At 51.9% G+C, this 14495-nt stretch overlaps 1 protein-coding gene across 1 annotated transcript; it reads left to right on the top strand.

Annotated features, from left to right (window-relative positions):
* Nucleotides 1-8008: 8008 nt before the first annotated feature.
* On the top strand, nt 8009-12078 carry LOC116748324 (uncharacterized protein CXorf49 homolog). Its single transcript, XM_032621072.1, has 6 exons — nt 8009-9493; nt 10144-10300; nt 10830-10906; nt 11173-11218; nt 11801-11842; nt 11947-12078. Exons 1-5 carry the CDS (start codon nt 8009-8011, stop codon nt 11839-11841), a joined length of 1806 nt encoding a protein of 601 aa, XP_032476963.1. The 3' UTR covers nt 11842; nt 11947-12078.
* Nucleotides 12079-14495: the final 2417 nt, after the last annotated feature.

Raw genomic sequence — 14495 nt, 5'->3', positions numbered from 1 at the left:
GAGCAACACTCTAGGCAACCAATAAAGGTTGAACCTGTGTCCAGGAAAATGATTTCCAACAACAAAGGAATGGACAGTAGTTGAAGATTGAGAAAATATTGCCAATAGGCCTATGACAGAAATGTAAGCTCTTGAGGGAAGGAACGTCATCAGTTTTTCTCAGTGATGTAGCACCATGTGTTAGAACAGCACCATGTGTTAGAACAGTGCCTTGTAAGCCCTCAATAGAGAATTGTTAAATGGAAAGGAGAGAAAGAGTGAATGCGAAGAGAGGAATTTGAGACAGCAAGTATACATCGACTCTTAAGGAGTTTTTATGTGAAGGTGAGCAGAGAAAAATGGTGTAGCTTGAAGGGAAATTGGAATCAAAAGAAGGTTTCTTTAATTGGGAGAAACGACAACATACTTGTATGCTGATAGGAATGATCCAAATAGAGAAAAATATTTATGAATGAGGGAAGTTGTTTCTGATTGCCTGTATACTCTCAATGAAATGGGAAGCAAGGTCATCAGGTGAGAGCGAAGATGGTCCATGATCAGCAAGTACCCCCCTCAACTTCCCCGGATCATCTTGTGATCTTCTTCTTCTTTTAAAGTTTTATTTATTTATTTATTTTTTTGGCTGCGCTGGGACTCTGTTGCTGCGCGCGGGCTTTCTCTAGTTGCGGTTAGCAGGGGCTACTCTTCGTTGCGGTGCGTGGGCTTCTCATTGCAGTGGCTTCTCTTGTTGTGGAGCATGGGCTCTAGGCACGCAGGCGTCAGCAGTTGTGGCACGCAGGCTCTAGAGCACAGGCTCCAGTAGCTGTGCCGCACAGGCTTAGTTGCTCCGTGGCATATGGGATCTTCCGGGACCAGGGATCGAACCCGTGTCCTCTCCATTGGCAGGCAGATTCTTAACCACTGTGCCACAAGGGAAGTCCCGTGATCTTCTTGTATGGAATTTTTCATAATAAAGTGCTGTGAAAAATTAAAAAGAAGTGCTTTTGTTCATTAAAAGGTATGATAAAAAGAGGGAAGGCAAGCTAAAAACTAGAAGATATTTATGTAACATGAAATCATCAGAGAACTAAAGTATACAATACATAAAGAACTTCCACAAATAAATATGCAAACAACCCAAGGGGAAAATGGGCAAAAGACACTAAATGAACCCCTCATAGACAAGAAAATCCCCAAGGCGAGGCACATGAAAAGCTGCTCAATATTATTACTAATATTATTACTAATCAAGAAATAGCAAATTAAATCTACAATGAGACACCATTTCACTATCACAAGATTGACAACAATTTTGTACTTTATAAATAACAAATGTTGATGAGGATGTGGAACACTTAAACACTGTTGGTAGGAGTAGAAATTAGCATGACCACATTGTAAAAAATCTGGCATGATCTAGTAATGTTGGAAATCTTTCCCTATGAGATGACAAGCTCAGTCCTAAGTATGAGCACTGGAACACAGCTTCCCAGCCATTTTATTCTATGGCTCACACAGAAAATGATGATTGTATAGCATACAGGAGTCAGATGACAAAGTTTTTCAGGGCCAGAACCAAGCGGTCCAGGGGCTGCTGTCTGGCTGTCTCTGGAGATGAAGGCCTCAAAGTCCCAGGTCCAAAAGTTGGAAAGCTCTGCCCTGGAAGGCTCTTGTACGTGGGCACCAGGAAACATGCACCAGAATATTTATAGTAGCACTATGAATAATATCTGCCCAAATGGAAACAACCCAAATTACCCATTGACAGTAGAATGGATACATAGGTTGAGATACAGTTGATTCTTCTTATTTGTAGATTCCATACTTGCAAATTCCCCTATTTGCTAAAATTCATTTTTAACCACAAATCAGTACCAGAGTGCTTTCCTCCTCATGCGAGAGAGCTGTGAGAAATTTGAGTAGGTGGAATATGTTCCCAACTGAGGTCAAAAAAGGTGACGCTCTGCCTTCTGGTTTCAGTCTCAGACTGCAAGCAAGTGTCCTTTTCAAGATTTATTTGGTGCCACATAGTTTGCATTTTTCTGCTTCTTTGTTGGTGATTTCATAATTAAAGATGGCCTCCAAGCTTAGTGCTGAAGTATTGTCTAGTGTTCTTGAGTGCAAAATGACTATGACGTGCACTCAAGAAAATATCTGTGTTACATAAACCTTGCTCAGGCATGATTTATAATGCTGTTGGCTGTGAGGTCAATGTGAATGAATCAATAATATTTGTATTAAATAGAGTGCCTTTACACAGAAACACACATGAAACATGATTACACAGCGATCAGTCGATGAAAATGTTGTGACCAGCGGATGGTAGGAACTTGAAATTATATTTCCCTTAGGAGCAATGTTTCAGTATTGCCTAATTCAGTGTTCATGGCAACTTTATAGACTGCAAATAACTATCATGATAATGAGAGTCTACTGTATATTCATTTGGTGGAAGAGTGTACAGCAATGAAAATGAACAATTGCCTGGCACATGTGACAAAAGGGATGAATCTCAGTTACACAGTATCACAGGGGAGAAGTCAGAAACAACACAGATGATTCCATTTACATAAAGAACAAAGGATGCAGCAAAACCAACGTTGTTAGGAATATGAACCTATGTAGAAAATAACTAAAGAAAAGGAAGGGAATGATGAAGACAAAGGATAGAGGTTACTTCTGAGGAGGGTGAAGGGAAAGGAATTGGAGCTTGCATGCAAGGAACTTCTAAGGTTATGGTGACATTTGAAAAAACACTGCTATAAAAGTTTACTGAGGCAATGAATGACTCCCATATCTGTATCCCTCTCCAGCTTTGACCCCTCACTGGTGTTCCAGAACCAAATTTCTAAGTGCATTCTGGCTAATTCCACCTGCATGTCCTATAAGAAACACAACCTTAATGTATCCAAAATCCCATCATTTCCCTCCCAATCTTTCTTTACTTCCTGTGTCCTTATGCTCCCCACCACAAAGTCACTCAAAACGGAAATGTTAGTCATCTTTGACTTCTGCTTCCTCGTGGTGGCCATAGAAACATGCCCCTCCGATCCACTGCAGGTAACATAGTAGATTGGCAAGTGCCAGCTGCCACTTCTCTGGCACCACCATTGTTTGTGCCAAGATCCCACATCCTCTGGGTAGCTCCCATCCAGTGACTGAGCATGGCAGGGGCATACTGCTGCAGGACAGGGACTCCTCTAAATGGCAGCTGTAGGTTGGGGACTCCACATGAGTGTGAACAAACCAAACTAAACTGAACGAAAGTTTAGTGTTAGAACGAAACTGCATCAGAGATTCTTCTTATCTGACCCTCCTTTCCCCCACGTCTCTCTTACAGACATCAGACCCGCATCGCACCCTGAAGAAGAAGACTCATTCCTGCTCCTTCTCCTTTATCCTTCACATGCCATTCTCCCATCATGTTCGTCCATGTCCAATCATGCCTCGGTGTCCGTATTTTTGGAGGACCCAAACTAACAAAAGTGGTACCAGGAGTGGTCTGAGAAGTTAGCTATAAGACGGGGTTTATGGACCAGCTCACTCACTGCCCAAATGACAAAGAGCGTAACATTTTGAGTGTTATGTGGGGCATGGATAATCTCTAGCACAAGGTTACCTCCTGATTCCTTAAGGTTTTATCCATACGTACCTTGAAAAATATCCCAGTGGAGGGTCTTACTTGTGGCCTGTGAGATGATTCAGGCCTTTGAATGGTAGGGAGGGCACTATGTCTATAGGGAGGGCAGAGGCGGCTGTTCATCACTGTTATACTGGCGCCCTGCAAAGACATAATGAGAAACTAAGGGACATTACCAAACAGTTAAGGGCCAAGTGTAAGATTCATGGGGTTTTCTTGGTGGCTTACAAAATGCCCTTGCCTCCTGCAGAGACAGCTGAGTAGCTCACACATTATGTGATAACAATAAGTGCAGAACTCCAGAGATGTACACATCCTTGACAAACACAGGCCTGTTATGGGAAGGTCAGGGCCCTTTTTGGAGAAACTTCAGACTCTGAAATGTAGGCCGGGTATATTGGCATGGATGTCTCCAAACGTTGGCTTATCAGATCCAAACGTCCTGAGGCCTCAAAGCTTGCAGGGTGGCCCTTCCTTCCCCAGCAACAGCTAACACATGCCCTGTGCTGGTAGATGCTACAGAGTCCGCTCCCCCACAAAGTGACAGATGCCTCACCCAGGGAAACCCTCATCTCTTCTCCATAAACTCACTGGGATATGCCGAGCCTGATAAGGGGATAAAGAAATTATACACCAAGAAATAACAAGCCTGTACTGGCAGGAGCAGGGCAGTATCCCTGGGATTGGATTTTGAGGGTGCTGGATCAAGTGGACAGGAATATAAGAGTGGATAAGCAAGTTTTACTGAGCGGAGGCGCTTTCTCATGCCATGGGATTTAACACACCGGCAAGGACTCCCGGAGATGGAGGAAATTCACCGAGAGACTGGTGCTTTGAAACTTTGAGAAAGTGATGGCCCATAAGCAGAGAAGTGGAAATGCCTGCCTTGGATTGGCAGATGGCAGAGGAAGGAACAAAAAGGTTGAGTGATGCAGACATGCTAGAACGGACAGAAAAGGTGAGGCCAGTCACATGGCCTGATGGTTATGTCCCACTGTAGGGCTGAGAGGACACATCCCACTGTAGGACACATGTCCCACTGTAGGGCTGACAGGACACCAAAGCCATCAGGAGTGTTCTGGTGTGAGGGGCCCCAGCATCACTAGAAGTTTGCTGGTTGCTCCCCTCTGGAGGCCAATGCCAATGATGGAAGGAAAGTGGTCCCGACCTGGGCTCATTACCACCCATGGGAGCCAACGAATTCTGACATAATAGAGGGCAGAGGGCAGCTCTTAACCAAGAGATGCCAGCAGACCACATTTCCAGTAACGACCAGCAAGGTCAGAGGGGCAGTCAAGAGTGCCTGCTTGACCGGCAGAAAGCTGAGAAGATGGCTCAGACAGCATGGCTCCCTAGGGGCAACTACAGCCAGCAAAAGGCAAGAATGCAAGAGAAGGAGGGCCATCATCCCGCTACAAAGCCACAGTCTCCTGCTCAGTTCCTGGTCCTGAGCCAATTCAGAGACCGGCCCCACTGAAGAGGTGGATGAGTCTTGAGGAGGAAGGATCCAGAAACAAGGCAGTGGGTTATGACCATCCCTAAAGAGAATGACTGCCATTTCTCAGGTGACTGTACCCTGAGGCTAGAAAAAGACCCAGACACTTCTACTACTACTGGACACAGGATCTGAGCTGACATTGATCCAGGAGGCCCAAAGTGTCGTGATGGGGCCTCATTAGAATGGGGTTTATGAGGCCCTGACATTAAAAGGAGACCGGTTCACAGTGAGCTGAAGGGGTCCCTGGACCAAAATAGCGGTCATTTCTCCAGTCCCCAAGCTGATAATGATAAGTGATACACTTGGCAGTTGGAGCAATGACTTCGACATTGGGTCACTGCTCTGTGGGGTAAGAGCTATCCCGGTGGGGAAAGCCAAGAGGAACCTCTGACACTGGCTCCCACCCCAGGCCAAGAGAGTAAGTCAAAACCAGTATTGGATCCTGGTGAGCATAGGGGGCTAAAGCAGAGATTAGTGACATCATTGGAGACGTATGGGATGCAGGGGAAGAGGAGGTAGGAGAGCCACAGGGACGAAGAGAGTGGAGAAGGTGAGAAGAAGTTCCGGGAGTCTCTCTCTGGGGGAGGGAGGAAGGGAATGGAAATGGTGAGAGGGAAGACGGAGGCTTCCACTGAATCCACTGCTAATGTTTCCTAGGGTGCTGGTGGATGCAGGAGATTTTGCTATATCCTTCCTTATCCATTTTAACATATCTGAAAGAGCACACCATGACTTAAAAAGTCACTGGGAGAAGTGGAAGCGGGCGGTATCCACAAACGGGCAGGCACCATCGGGGGCAGGCTCGAGGAGGAGGATTGCAGATTTACAGTGCACCCAATCTCCCCTGCTCTGAAACTTCCCCAGCATGGCCAGCTTCTCAGGTGCAGACCCAGAAAACTGGGCCTTTGAGTTCCACAGGCAACAGGGGTTCAGACACCCCAGGACGTCAGCCAGAGCAGGATGCAGGAGAGAGAGGTGACTGAAGACAGAGGAGTATGAACGGGAAGGAGCAGAAGGAAGGTATGGGAGGAATGGAGCGGTGTCAGAGTAGGAGTTGGGTGGCAGACAAGGGAAATTCTAACACCCATGGGCCGTATAGAAACCAAGGGAGGCACCACTCCCCAGACATCAGTACTGCTCAGCTCAGGGGAGCTGAGAACTGACAGTTCCAAGAAAAATTGAGAGACACCTGGCTATCCACACCCACCGCCATCACAACTGGTAGGCCTTGGTTGTGCGTCCTTCAAAACTTTGAAACATACTTGTACATATACTTAAATGAATTCTCATATATTACATAGGATTGACTGGTGTGTGTGCGTGTGCCCACGCACGCGAGTGATTTAACTTACAAATGTGAATCCAAAGCCATCGTTCTGCAACTTGCAGTTTGAAGTCAGGCGGATGCTTTCGAAAGCTGTGAGAATGGCCTGATGCATTCCGTTAGACTGCCACGCTTTATGCTACTGGATGCTAAGCCACGTTGCATTCATCCATTTCCTTACTGACGGGAATTTGGAGTGTTCCCAGTTTTTCCCGTCACCAACACCCTTGTGCATGTGTTCTTGTACACTACAGGTACCAGCGTGTCTCCGGAAGAAGTACCAGGCAGCGGACTTGCAGGAGCATAGAGGAAATAGATTCTTTTTTCCTTCCTTTTAAAGATCTTGGGCTAAAAGCAAGGACTCTGGAGTCAGATTGATTGGTTTCAATCCTGCCGCTGATCCCCACGAGCCGAATGACCTTGGGCCAGTGGCCGAACCTCTCACTGCCTGTTTCCTCACCGGTAAGAGGCCAGTAATAGTTGGTACTATAGTTAAAGGCGTGTCACGCGGATGCATTATTATTTATGCCCAGCGCTTAGAAGAGTGCCAGGCAGAGTCCGTGCCAGCACTAAGTTGCTTTCAATGGATTCTGCCAAATTACCTCCCAAATGCGTCTCTTGCACCACCGCCACAGGGGTTTGCTCCTAACCTCTCCCACCCTCGGAATGGTTAAGCTCTTTGAAGGCTGTCAACCTAGTGTGTGAAACCCGATTCGTGGTTTTAGTTCACATCTCCAGGATCAGCGGTGGGGAGCATCTTTTGGGGCGTAACTGGCCACTGCGATTTCCTCTTCTTTGAATTTGCCTCAGAGAGGGCGAAGGGCTGATGGAGCGAGGCCAACCCCAAGTCTATCCGGCAAACCCGCCTGCCAATAACGTCTGCTGAGCCACATTTGATGGAGCAGTTGAGACAGAGACCTTACAGAACGAAAATACGATCCCTTTGCTCTCTGGCCGACCCCCGATCACTGACTGCGGGACTCCTGTGCCCATTCTCCTGTTGGGTCGTAAGGCTTGCGGTGGAAGGGAGGCTGGCAAACGCTTTCGGCACGTGCTAGGCATCCAGCGCCTCCATCTTGACGTTTCATCCTCACCACCCCTGGAGCCCGGCGCCCTCACTCCCCGACGCCCTCGACACCCTGTATAGATGGGAACCGGAGACTCACAGCTGTGACTCTAACCGGAAAGGGGAGGCCGGACAGGAGGAGGCGGGCCCAGAGGCTTGACAGAGGGAAGCACTCCCACCATCCCCTTCACCAGCCAACTGCCCGGACCGCCCACGGGCTTGCGAACAAACCAGAGGCCCTCGACCCCATTGGTTAGGCTTCGAGGGGGCGGGCGAACAAGGCGCCCGCTGGTTGGCGGGGGCCTGACCAATGAGGAGGCTGCTGCGGGGCCGTGGGAGGCGCGCGGGAAGTGGCGCGTCCTTTCTTTTGAGGCGAGCTCGTGCGGCGCGTGAGGTGGCTGACGCAGCCTTCTGAGCGCCGCACGCCTAGCCCGCCGTGACCGCGACCGCGACTCGGGCCATCGACCGTCGCCCCGGTTCCGGGGCCGCCCGGGTCGTGACATGAGCTCCCCGGATGAGGTGTCTGTGTGGAGAAGGCGTGTCCGCCCAAAGGGCAGGGAGCGGGCCGGTGTCCGCGCGGCCGGCCCCGCAGTCCCGCGTGGACCCGACCCAGATCCCAAGCCTGGGGAGCCGCGGAGCGGCGAGGGCAGAGGCCGCTTCCTGGACCCCGAGGGCTTCCAGTCGAAGCGGGAGATGCTGGAAGCGCGAGGGCCTGTGCTGTGGGGCCGCGAAGGCGGACCTGGCTCCCCAGATGACCACGCGAGGGACCTCCTGGACCTGATCGAGGAGTCTGAGGAGGCCGAGGAGGCCAACCTGCAGCAGCTGACCGACCAGGATGTGCTGGGCGTCCGCAGATACCCGGACCCCGAGGGCTTCGAGTCTGAGCGGGAGATGCTGGAAGCGCGAGGGCCTGTGCTGTGGGGCCGCGAAGGTGGACCTGGCTCCCCAGATGACCACGCGAGGGACCGCCTGGACCTGATCGAGGAGTCTGAGGAGGCCGAGGAGGCCAACCTGCAGCAGCTGACCGACCAGGACGCGCTGGGCGTCCGCAGATACCCGACCCCGGAGAGCTCCACCGCCTTCGAAGAGTCCACCGTGTTGACACTGAGCTTCGAGGAAGTTCCCGGCGGTCGAGGAGAGCCCGGCCAGAGCTGTGGGGAGGCGCCGACGGCTCCAGCCAGCCCTCTCCACCTCAGTGGGCCTGAAGCGGGCCGGGCCTTGGGGAACCCTAAGAGAGGCACTAAGCGTAGGTTGAACGTGGCTGCGGATCGCCAGCGGCGCTCCGCGGAAGGCCTGACCTGGCTGCTGTCCGACTCCGAGTCCTCAGATGAATTCAGTGAGACACAGCTGATGACGGTGAGCACTTATCCCAGAGGAGGAGGCCACGCCAAGCCCAGCAGACCCGAGGATCCCGGGGACACTCCCAGACACTCGAAGTTCCAAGCCAGGGAGAATTTCCTTCACGTGACAGGCTCTTCCCTGTCGTCGGCTCCGCGAGGACTCTCTTCGGTTGTGGAAAGGCAGGGCGTGGGAGAGCAGGGCATCTCTTCCCCTAAGAAAATGCAGAGCGTGCTGTGGGGGAAGGGGGGCAGCAAGCCCAGCTACCCGGGAGCTGCTGCTGCTGCTGCTGCTTCTGCTTCTGCTTCTGCTGCTGCTGCAGGTGGCCTGCCGCGGGTCACTCCTAGGAAGAACGGAGCCCAGGAGAAGAAATCCGTCGGGGGAGCATGCAAACTTGCCCTGGGGGGAACCTTCCGTTCCCGGGGTCAGCGAATCTCGGCAACTCCCGTGGAACCGGCCACCTTCCCCCCAATCTCTGGTATTCCGCAGCCTGGGAGACCCAAGAGTTATACCTTACTCCTTTCGGGAACCAAACAGTCCGAGCACAGCGGCGCTGGGAAGAAATCCGTGGTCAGTTGGGCAAGGGAGTCTGAGGCGGTGTCGGGAGAAGATAAGGACACAAATAGAGACCCAGCCCCAAAGGGCCAGGTGAGTAGGCCATGCTCCTCCTCTCTCCCCACTCTTCCCCCCCCCCACAGCACCCAGGGCACACGTCTTCACCCATGCTGCCTCTGTCCACTCCTCAGAGGTCAGCATTGGGTGCCCCTCGGTCACTGGGTCATTACGATGCCACATCGGGCTCCTTTTCCTAGGGACAAACATTAAGGTAGCACTTCGGGTATCCTGGGCCCGGTTCTCCACCCTTGGCCTCTTTCCAGCCTCCTCTGAGAGACTTGGGCTGGGATGGAAGGGAGGGCTGGTAGCTGAATTGGGTAGGGGGATCCCTTAAAACCTTCCCCGGAAAGCCTCAGTATTTAGACTCACCAGCTTCCCGAATCCTCCTTCCTAGCTGTTCCCCAGACCTTCCTTGCAGGAGGCCTGGGCTTTCTCAGTGTCCCACTGTTGTCCCTAGATCAGCTCTGCCTGCTGGCCTGGGGATGACAGAGGGTGAAAGTGCTAATGAGATCAGCCTTTCAATTCCCTTCCCAATTCCCTGCCTCACCCTGGCGGGAATCACACATCTCTCTCTCTCTCACTCTCTCTCCCTCTCTCTCTCTCCCCCCCCCCCCACACACACACACACATACACACACACACACACTTCCTTAGTCCAAATCGGTGAGAAATTTTTGTTTCAGCTGCTAACTCACAGGCCAGGGACATCTTGTCTGCGCATGCATCGTAGAAAAGCCAGCAGTGGCGACGTCAACACCCGAAGCCCCCAAGATCCAGGAAACTCAGAACCCTTGGCCCTGAACCGGGGAGAAGTCATGCCCAGGGGGCCTGCCCCCTCAGGTGAGTGTCGTGGGTTTGATATGAGGGGAGGGAAGAGGGGTTGAGGACAGAAACCTCTGCCTCTGTCTCGGCTGGGGGCACAGCCTTGCTCCCAGGCAGCTTCTCCCACAGGAGACGGGGTGCTGGCAGGGCTGGCCTTGAGCCACATCATCCTCTGTGTGGGGTTTGTGCGACCGGGGCGATCGGTGGCAGTGCCCCAAACAGCTGCTCCGGGTGTAGACTTGCAGGGGAACAGCCTTTTCTGTTAAGTCCTGTTCGGCCACATTGCTCTCCCAAGTGCTGGCTGTGGCTGCAGCTCTGGGAGGGTCGAATCCAGAGCCACATTGTTTGGGGACCACAATGGCGAAATGGCTGCCCCCGGGGAACAGGGGAGGCAGGCCCAGAGACAAGGTTCCAGCCGCTGGGGAGAGCAGGGGCGGCTGGTTGCCAGCAGAGGGTGGTGCTGCCTCACCTCACTTTAGAGCCCCCTTGGCCCTTTCCACCTCACTGGGAGCCTGGGAAGCTGGATTGTGTGTCCTTTCCCTCTCAGGTGACCGGGAGCCACTTGACCATCCCCCAAGACCTGAAACGCAGCAGCAGCCACTGGGAACGCCCTGCTGTCCTTGGGTAATGCTTCCTCTGCATCCTGGAAATGCAGGCCCAAACTCGAGGGTGGGATCTGGGTCCAAGTTCAGCTGACATGTGTGGGCGACCCCTCCCCTGCCCCCATCACGTACCCCACGGAGGGAGCCCACCTTCTTTCCACTGAGGAGCCCTTGCCAGTCTAACCACCCGGCTTTGGGGTGGAGGGCCCGGGGGAGTGGAGAAGGTGGAGGAGAGAGGAGACCAGAGTATACTAATCATTTCTCTTCCTCCTTTGTCTGCTGGCCTAGTGTCTCGAGCTAAAGAGAGAAGTAGACGAACTTAAGGAGCAACTTGGTATGAGGAACCAGGGCCGGAGAGCGGTGTCTTAGTGCAGAACCCGGGTGGGCACCTGGGGTGGGGGTGGGCTGCAGGTGCGGTGGGCCTGGCAGGGACGATCATCCCTGTGGGGAGGAGAACCTCTCAGGCCTCGCCCTGGAGCTGGCTGTGCATGTACAGCTAGGCGTGTGTACAAATAGCAAAGTACTGTCTGGACTGCATGCACACTTTGACAACCAGACCAGTCCTAGGGAATGTCCTTCTGATAGGACTTTTAGAGATGCCTCGTTGATTTTTCCCTTGAACTGCTGCTTGGTGTGGCTTCTAAGGTTCTTGTTGGATTGTTTGTTTGTGTGTGTGACAAGTTCTGAGTGGTTGTGGCACGGCCCACAGCATGAGAGCTGCTGGCACATTTTGTTTCGCTTTAGGAATCGGTTCCACATTCAATTTGGGTGGTGGGGAGTGATCAGGCCCAGAGCTCTTTGCATGGGGTCTGGAGGGGTTTCAGGTTTCAGGGCTAGGCGGTTCGTCACGGGGATGGGGGACAGGCTTCTATATCCCTCTGTCTGGAGCACCTGCTAATGCCTGTCCCTGTTGCAGCCGCCATGCAGTACCTGGCTGACAAGTCGCAGACCCTTTGAAGTGAGTGTTACACACACCGTACCCCTTCCCACAGTCCTGGCTGTTGAGCAGGGCTGGGGGCTAGCCCTGGCTTGAGGCTCTTCCCTGACTCTGCTGTTTCACAGGTTGAGCCCAGCGTCTTCCTGCAAGAGGAGCAGCTGGTACCTTTGGGGCCCTGGAGCTGTGGCCAAGCTCGTTCGCTCCTGTGCTGCCTCACCTAGGGCTTCCTCTCCGCCTTGTTTTGCCCCCGCCCCGCCCGAGTTTCACAGCAGTTTCCGATTAAAGTACCTCTCATATTCTGTGTTCTGCCTTCTCTCTGGAGGGGTAGGGGTCGGGGTCGGGGTAGGGGCCTGGGGCGGGGCGCTGCTCCACGTCAGAGCCTTTTCCAGAACGGTATCTCTGGCACCCTGTGGTGGGGACTCTGGGCCAGCCTCTGCTACCATCCCTGCAGACAAGCCAGCAGAGTGCCACAGGTCTGGGTCCTGTGTGTGCTCTGCCTGGCCACATTGGCACGTCCTCCGTTTCCCCCGAAGGCCCTCTTCTAGTTCTCTCCAAACCCCCCTCCTCCTCTGGGGTCTGGCGGTTCCCATTCATCTCTGCCATTCACCCTTCCCATCAGCAGGAACTCATGACCGCCTCCCAGAGCTCCAATCTGGAAGCATTCACATCCTGCCTGCCGTAGCCAGCTGACCACCCTCCTCCAGCCGGGTCGTCTGTACACCCTTGAGTGGAAATTGGCCCGTCAGGTTCTATGGCAAGTGTGGTTAGTCGGTCTGTGTTGTTGCATGGTCCCCGTCAAATACTCTTCCACCAGCCCCATGACAGAGATTTTCCTGGAAATGATATTTCCGTGTCCCAGCTCAATCTCCCAGACTGCCTCTTTAGGACACATGAGATTGAGTCTGAACTCCATGTTCGATTTCCCCCTCACTCGAGGTTGGGGAGCACTTCCTTCCCTCAGCCAGGACCCAGGGCTGTACCAGCCTGAGACTCAGAGGGACAGATTTGTGTTTGAGTGAGGCAAGGGTGGTTCTGCCTGACACCCTTCCCGAAAGACCGGTGTTTTACTACACAAAAGGGGGTATGATGGTAGATTGGCCATTCAAGGTCGGCGACTGTGTGTCCCTGTGTGTGAATAAATGTAATCAGGGGTAATCTCCCTTGAGGGAGAAAGATGTGATTCAGGGAGTAAAGGGAGTAGAGGCTGGTCCAGGTTCTGGAAGGCATCGAATGAACAAAAGCAAGGGTCGGATCTGTTTTGTTCAAGGGTTGTCGTTAAATTCCCAAAACATGGGAGGGGGATGATGCAGAAGTCAGCAAACCCCACGACAGGGTGTCGGGATGCTCGAAATGCTGGATTCGCTGGAGGTGGCTCTCGATCCTACTCTGTGATCCTATGATGTCTGACAACTCCTGTGGGTGTGGATGGAATGAGATTGGGAAGGGTGGCTCCTCAGAGTAGCTCATCTTAGAATCAGGGGACCCATATATGAGGCCACCCAACATGAGCTACCCGGGACAGGGGCAGGATGGGCGCAGTGACGATGGGAAGTAAGGAGTGACTGCACCTGGACAATGGGGAGCACTTGGGTCCACCCTTCCCCCATATTCTCACCCTGGCTCCCTTCCAGAGTCCATGGCATGAGCTCAGGTGGACAGACCACAGGTGGGATGGGACAGTCACAGACCTCAGGGTCAGAAAAGAACGTACGTGGGACTTAATCCTTCCCCTCAAACCCCTCCCTGGAGAAGGTGGGCTTGATTGCTGCCCAGGCCTCTGGCTCGATTCCTAGAATGTACCCAGTGCCCCACCCAGCCTGTACCAGGCTTATGTTCTAGCCCCTCTTGCTCCGGCACTGCTCCCCACTGAGCTGAGGCCATTACCAATGAGTGTGTGTGCACTTCGAGGAAACAGAGCTAGCTTAGACCTTGGACCTGCCTCTGACCAGTAGAGACAGTCATTCCAGGTCATGTGTCCCTGCAGACACTCTGGGGAGAGTGAAGCTAACTACAGGCTGGAGACAGCCACCACAGGAACTCGCTTCCCAGTGCACACTATGGATGTGAATAGAATGTTAACATGATTGTTAATAGAATGTTAATAGAAACCTTATTCAAAGTCACCCCAAACTGAAAGCAATCAAGATGTTATTCAACAGATGAACGAATAAAACCATACATCTATAAATGAAACATTTTTTAACAATACAAAGCAAGGAACTCTTGATACATGCAACAACTTGGATGAATCGCGAATGCATTATGCTAAATGAAAGAAGCCAGTCTCAAAATGTTACATACTGTGTCACTGTGTTTGTATAATAGTTGGAAAAGGTAAAACTATAGGGATGGGAAACAGATCACCAGTTATCAGAGGTTTGGGATGGGGGAGGTGGTTTGACTACAAAGCAGCAGAATGAGGGAGATTTGGGGGCTGATGGAACTCTTTTGTATCCTGATTGTGGTGATAGTTACACAACTCTGTCCATGTGTTAAAACTCATGGTACTGAAAACAAAAAAGTTAATTTTACTATGTAATAAATCAAAATATATATAACTAAAAAAATTAAACGTGTCATACATAAAGGCTTGGGAATCACAATGGCATGCAAAATAGTACCAGCATTCTCAAAAGTGACATTGAAAGTCAGAAACCTTTTCAGCCTGAAATTA

This window comes from Phocoena sinus, unplaced genomic scaffold (genome assembly GCF_008692025.1).
Source record: "Phocoena sinus isolate mPhoSin1 unplaced genomic scaffold, mPhoSin1.pri scaffold_48_arrow_ctg1, whole genome shotgun sequence".
Lineage (NCBI taxonomy): Eukaryota > Metazoa > Chordata > Mammalia > Artiodactyla > Phocoenidae > Phocoena > Phocoena sinus.
This window is presented reverse-complemented; position numbering and strand designations above follow the sequence as displayed.

Bases quoted from the DNA above. Each gene is read 5' to 3' on its own strand.
- LOC116748324 (XM_032621072.1), top strand. From the start codon at position 8,009: ATGAGCTCCCCGGATGAGGTGTCTGTGTGGAGAAGGCGTGTCCGCCCA. The intron at 9,494-10,143 runs GTGAGTAGGCCA...TTTTTGTTTCAG, and splicing joins ACCCAGCCCCAAAGGGCCAG to CTGCTAACTCACAGGCCAGG. The intron at 10,301-10,829 runs GTGAGTGTCGTG...TTTCCCTCTCAG, and splicing joins CAGGGGGCCTGCCCCCTCAG to GTGACCGGGAGCCACTTGAC.